Raw genomic sequence first — 6,000 nt, forward strand, 5'->3', positions numbered from 1 at the left:
CAGCAGTTGTAAACTGCGCACATGTAAGAGCTAACATAAAATCTTATTAAATAGATAAATACAGGCAGCCCAAGTCTGTCCTTCTCACTCTTCGCGTCAGCGCTAAAAAATATGTAATGCACACCCTGTCTTCAACCGATCCAAGGCCCCTGACTTGCAGGCAAGGCTACGGGACAGATTGACTTGTCACCACCCTGCCCTGTCAACGATCCCCCCTCCCCACACACACACACCGATCATCTCCGCTCCTTTCCACGTCCCCTCGCAAAGCATATTTCAAACACGGGAACTAATGCCTGGTTAAATATGGCAATTGCCCGTCGCACATCATCGTGAGACTTCTGCACACTAAACACCAAGTTACACGTCGATCTATGTCTAAAAAGTAGCTCTTTTAAACTTCAGATCAGAGAAAAACAGAAAGCAAGCAAGAGTCACAATGCGAATGGTATACATCTCAGATGTTCCATAATCCGGACAAAGGGTCGCTGCTGGTGTTTTCAGGGAGAAGTGTAAATAAATAACACGTTTATATGCGCGATCGGCAACAATTGTAGCAGCTGCTTTGTAAGCAGCGACGAAGGCGAAGCGAGGTTTCCAGACCTACCGACAAAGCTGGATAACGATCCCGAACCCAGCAGGAGATAGCAGATCCACATCCTTAAGTTTCGGCCTGCTCCGGGTCCACCCCGCCGCAGGCCTACAGTGAGGGTTGGACGAAGAAATAAAGCCCTTAGATCCCCCTTTTTGATCGCTTTTTGTTTTTTTTCCCCCTCTTCCTTTGGGCAAAGTTTTGAAGTTACTTGCATGAAGGAGCGGAGCTTCACTGGGACAGGCGTACGGAGCCAGGGTCATGCAGGGGGGAGGCGTGGAGAAGAGGCTGGGGATGGCGGAGGGGGGGGGAAGGGACAGGGATCGTGTTCGCGCACCGAGAGGCGGAGGCTTGTGGCAGCGGCCGCTGCAGCCCCCAGTCGGCGAAGACAAGCCTTGTCATATTCGGTAAGCGCCGCGCCTCATCCGGATCCCAAGTGCTGCCGGAGGGATCAAAGTGCACAGTCGTGCGCTGTGTCGTGCGGGGCTCGCGGTGTGTCTTTTAAACATAGTCATTAAAAGCTCAACCACTGTTGAATCTCTCGCCTTTCCGTTGTGTTCTGCAACCATTGTCCGCATAGTGTGAATTAATTGAACGCTCTCATTTCCCCAGTGTGTTCTACTGTCTCTGGTGTTAAATCATTTATTTCTGGATGATATATTCAAAGGTGTTCATAAGTAGCCTATTTACCGAAACAGCTGCAGGCACTGCTCAAAAACTAATGTCCTTCCTACAGGAGAGGGAAGAAGTATGTCTCTCCACTTTTGGAGATGTTCTTGTTGCCTCGCAAATACTTTGTAAATTAAGTAACTCTCCACAATGGCCACCATCCCATAATCACAGTGTTCCCCTGCAGTGTGCAGTTTGTGGTGGCAGATGCTTCAGCCTGAACATCTGATATTCCTACCAAACCCTTTACATCGCAGACAGCTGTGGAGGTGGAACAGAGATCTCAGGTCCCGAATTTCCGCATTAATTTGATTTTGGACTTCTTTGCGAACCAAAAAATCGATTTCTAGCTCCAACTCTGACCAGTGGGGGTGGACTTTGCTGCCACCTCCCCAAAGACTCACCAAAGGAGGAAAAATATTATTTTCATATTAAAAACAGAATATGAAGTAAGAATGCTGTCCACGATTCTGCACCCCTCTGCTAAGAGACCTTAACCTCAGCATAAAGACAGGAGCAGTGTGGGGGTGTGGTGAGCAATGTGGGGGTGTGGTGAGCAGTGTGGGGTGTGGTGAGCAGTGTGGGGGTGTGGTGAGCAGTGTGGGGGTGTGGTGGTCGGCACCTATGCCTCACATCTCTGGGACCAGGGTTTGCATCTCTGACATGTTTCTATGTCTGTGGAGTTTGCATGTTCTCCCCGTGTTGGTACCAGGCATCTATAAACAATAGCATGTTAATCTATGTTTCTGGGCATGATGAACTGATATCCGGTTCAGGGTGTCCCCAGCCTTGTGCCCTGTGCCGGTGGGAATAGGGTCCAGGCCCCCTGTGACAGTGACCAGGATTAGCAGTTAGAAGATGGATGGATGGATGGATGTACTCCTTTGAAGTCACACGGAGTAAAACAATCCACCCAAAATGCCCTACCACACATTTAGACATGGGGAAGCCTTATCATATATGAGTGCAGACAGTTGTGCAAATTATGTCAGTCAAAGGTTTCTCACGGACTGGGAAAGCTATTTTTGTACATTGAAAAATAAACAGTCCAGTTCAAAGTGGAAAATGAGAAGAGCTGTTTGCTATTATACCCATCAATTAGCCTATGCCATCTATAAAGAGAGAGAATTAAGGACCTAATTAGCCTTTTCATGAGTGACAAATGCATTCTACGCAACTGTTGGCCAACACACAGTCTCATTAAACCCCATTAAACTCTAATATGCCCATGACGGTCAACTTAATGGGTAGGGAAACCAAATAATGGCCTTAGTTTGTAGAATTCTGTGGATGGAGCTTGTTTCAGTAGGCAACAAGGATTCCTGGGTAACCTGGAATAAAGTCGCAGAATTCTTCATTTGTTATTGCAATATTGCCGGTTGCAATTATTAATTTTATGAAGATAAAATTTAATTAGATAGATCTGATACAGCTGGTTGTCAGAATGATCAGCTAATACACACGTTTCCACGAGGTATGCTGTGCATTTCGATGAGTTTGCTGATTTGCTGTTGTACAATAACAGCCTGCTCTACAGCACTAATGACAGTGATATGTACTTTTTATATGTTCTTCATTGTATATGATACATAGTTTCTACCTACATGTTCGACTAGCTCAGATAAACTAGGCGATTGACTAGTGCCAAACCCAACATAAAACATATTTCCACAGCTGTCAGCCTGCCTGGTTTGGCTGGAACTGAGGAATGATTAAAATGACAAATTCTTTGACTTATCAAAAATGTCCTGGCTAAATTAGATGAATGCTATTATTCATTTTAACAGGAGAGATTTTAGCGAATTCGTTATCTGTTCATCTAAAGGCACAAGTTCTCAGTCCTGCTCAATCAGGGTACATTTATCATTGGTTCATTCTGCCTGAGCACAAAGTACCTGACAGAAATAATTATTTCTCTGAACTAATTAGGCCTTTCAGCTTTATTATTTGATTAACAGCAGCTGCAGAACTTGCCCAGGCTGCAGCCCCCCGGCACCAGCGCTGGGACCCTCAGAAGTTTGTGAAACGTGGGTTCTCCACAAATGACAGTGTTACAGTCCCTTCCTGTCCTAGCCTATGTCAGAATTACCACCGGCGCCCCCTGTCTGAGGCAAAGTGAAATTGGCTGGCAAGTCAACATTTTGGAGCTGCCTATGTCACCTATAGGAATGACAGGCCCTAGTTGCAATGCATCCTGGGAAAATATAAAACACCGAATTAACAAAAGACCCTTGGCAGTGCTGCTAGTTTCCTTTGCTACAAGTATAATGCATCCCAGGAAAGCCTGAGATATGCCTCTTTAAGCAAGTAAATATCAGTAGGTGGAAATACAATTATTTCTGAATTAAAAGCATTACGTCCCTCTCCATACCATTGTTCAGCAGAGGTAGCGCCCCCCACTGGCCGCCTCCCAGCACATCTTTCCTCCCTTTGTGCCTCACAGAGCTATTGATTAATAGATGAATCAATTTTCTTCTTTTTCTTCCTCTCCCAGAGTCATCGCGGCTCCTCCAAAAGAGATACAGGCATGAGACAGACATCAATGCTTCTGCAGTGAACTTTGTAAAAATGTTTGGCTGCCAGCTCCAGCACAAACGACTCCCAGTTAAGCGCTGATTTGCTGCATTTTAACAAAGGCTGTTTTAAACAGCTGAGGATTGCGGCGAGCAGGTGTCATTGTGCTCACAGATGGCTTCTTGTCTGACGGATATGGAAGAAGTACAGATGGGCAGCAGGACCAGCAGGCGGACGTTTCCTATTTGTCAATATGAGCTTCTCCCCACAGTGCCCCTAGTGTCCTACTGGAGTATTGTGCCTTTGGGTCTTTTGAGGGGCTTAACTGGGTCTCTTTGATCATTTAGGTGTTCCCCAGTCTCTAGTGGTTCACCATCCCCTGACTGCAAGCTGAGAGGAACCTGGAAAGCTGACCAGAGAGAAGACGGCCACACTCTGCCTCAAGGTCTGTGTCAGCAGAAAAGAGAAGGGGCCATTAAATATAGGGGGAGGGGGTTTGATCACATGGAGAGGAATTAGCCTAGTGTTCGCTAAGTTGCAGTCTTCCCTTCACCCTGGGCTTGAATCTTCACTAGCTTAGCAGGATTACTGCTGCTGAAAGCCCAACAAGCTGGCCCAAGCCCCTTGTGATCCACCCCAACAGGCTCTTCTGCAGCCGCCGACCTGCAGAGACCTTCAGTAAAGGCCGCGGCCTAACCAACTGCACAGTGGGGAGGGGGTCGCAGGGGCGTCATACGCCTCTTCCCTCCGCGCATGGGGGTCAGCAGAACATGCCACACATCAACAACCTGCTCGAATCAATAAAGATACCAGTTCTGACTGCCTCAGCTATCTAGACCACATTTGTTTTGTCCATACATAGACTGGTTATTTACTTTATTTCTTTATCCATCCACTCAGGAGGTGAACGGGGCGGGTGGTTTTGACCAATGGCCTCCTGGTGATTCCCACCCCCCCGGATGGGTAGTACAAAAACAGCAGAGCTTGTTTTGCCCCTGGTGCTTCAATGGAAACATCCTGTGGTTGGGGCAGAGAAATACTGGAAACAAGCAAAAATTAAGACTTTGCTTTGATGTTACTCTCGTCCTGACAATAGTGAGGACTGTGGTGTTACTGCTAACCCATAAACTGGATCTTAGACTGGCACAGAAGCCCATTTAACCCTATTAGCATGACTGGATTGAAAGTGGGGGCCCTTCTTGTTGAGTCATGTCCGTAATACATGAACCCTTGATGGGAATGACCTTATATCACAAGACAAATTAGCATGACTACACGCCTCCTGCCTCACCCATCATATGGAATAGCTGCCTTAATAGATTGAGCGTTTTTATCGCTACTGTCTTAAAAGTAAACGAGGGGAGAGACGCTGCCCTCTTCAGCGGTGCCGTGACGCTAAGCGATCTCGTCACCCTATTCTTCCAGTTGTCTGGAAACCGCTCAGCTCTCTGAAAGCCGGGCTTGAAGCGACCTGTGAAAAATGAATGTGGCAATTAAAGGAGATTGAGTTTTCTGGGTTTATTTTTTTGTTTCGGCCTGGAGCCGACATCCAACCCCTCCCCCCCGCCACCACCCCCAAAAGCAGTGCCATTACGAATGTTTTCAAAGCAAGGAGGACCCCTTTTTTTCCGATGTTCTCCAAGCAGAACACGAGGAATATTGATTTGGGTTCCATTCTGCTGTGTCACCGATGTGATAAATTGGAAAGTGAGTTGCCTGGCTGGGTGTTCTAGGTGTCAATTAAGTGCTAATTAAAACATATTCTGAAATACTTCCAGAATAATCAGGCTTGGGGTCTGGCTCTGCTCTAGATGAATCATTCAGATAAAGGACAGAGTGGTTGTTTGCTTGACAAGGCCCCTGTGATACGTGCCTCTTTTCTCTGAGGTAGGCTGGATCAGCCAGACTGGATCGAAGCGGGTGCATGGTTGCCATCTGCCTGCCTAGAAGCCTTTTAGCGTACGGTGAGCGTGGGATTGGAGCGGGTGGGGTGATCGTGAGAGGTCACCCTGCTAGGGAGAGCTTTTGTGGTGGGGGTCCTTGGTGGGGAAGTGTGTGGGCGGTATGCAGGCTGGATGCTGCCCACCCACGCCAGACCTTTGTCAAGGGGTCACCGAGAAGATCCTTTCTCCCCAGCTCCGCAGGGAATCGGAAGAAAGGTTCCTGGAGTTAACAGAAGTCGGGGCCGTGCTGAGTCACCACATACGCCACTCGCCAGGTTTCTG

At 47.5% G+C, this 6,000-nt stretch overlaps 1 protein-coding gene and 1 long non-coding RNA gene across 3 annotated transcripts in view; one reads left to right on the forward strand and one right to left on the reverse strand.

The window, feature by feature from the left end:
• The window catches only part of ldlrad3 (low density lipoprotein receptor class A domain containing 3), a 43,897-nt gene extending 42,875 nt beyond the window's left edge, over nt 1–1,022 (reverse strand). Inside the window, exons 1-2 of one of the 2 annotated variants that reach the window (XM_023842188.2) lie at nt 808–1,022; nt 608–700 (exon numbers count right to left, since the gene is read on the reverse strand). In XM_023842188.2, the coding sequence (XP_023697956.1) occupies nt 608–659 (52 nt within the window). In that variant the 5' untranslated portion in view covers nt 660–700; nt 808–1,022. Of the gene's footprint in view, nt 1–607 lie in introns of both variants that reach the window. The other variant, XM_023842186.2, reaches the window with a different exon arrangement.
• LOC140578165 (uncharacterized) lies at nt 916–4,546 on the forward strand. The gene is made up of 3 exons (XR_011982218.1): nt 916–999; nt 4,123–4,220; nt 4,419–4,546. It is a non-coding gene; the product is annotated as an uncharacterized lncRNA (long non-coding RNA).
• Nucleotides 4,547–6,000: the final 1,454 nt, after the last annotated feature.

Source organism: Paramormyrops kingsleyae, chromosome 13 (genome assembly GCF_048594095.1).
Source record: "Paramormyrops kingsleyae isolate MSU_618 chromosome 13, PKINGS_0.4, whole genome shotgun sequence".
NCBI classification, from domain to species: domain Eukaryota; kingdom Metazoa; phylum Chordata; class Actinopteri; order Osteoglossiformes; family Mormyridae; genus Paramormyrops; species Paramormyrops kingsleyae.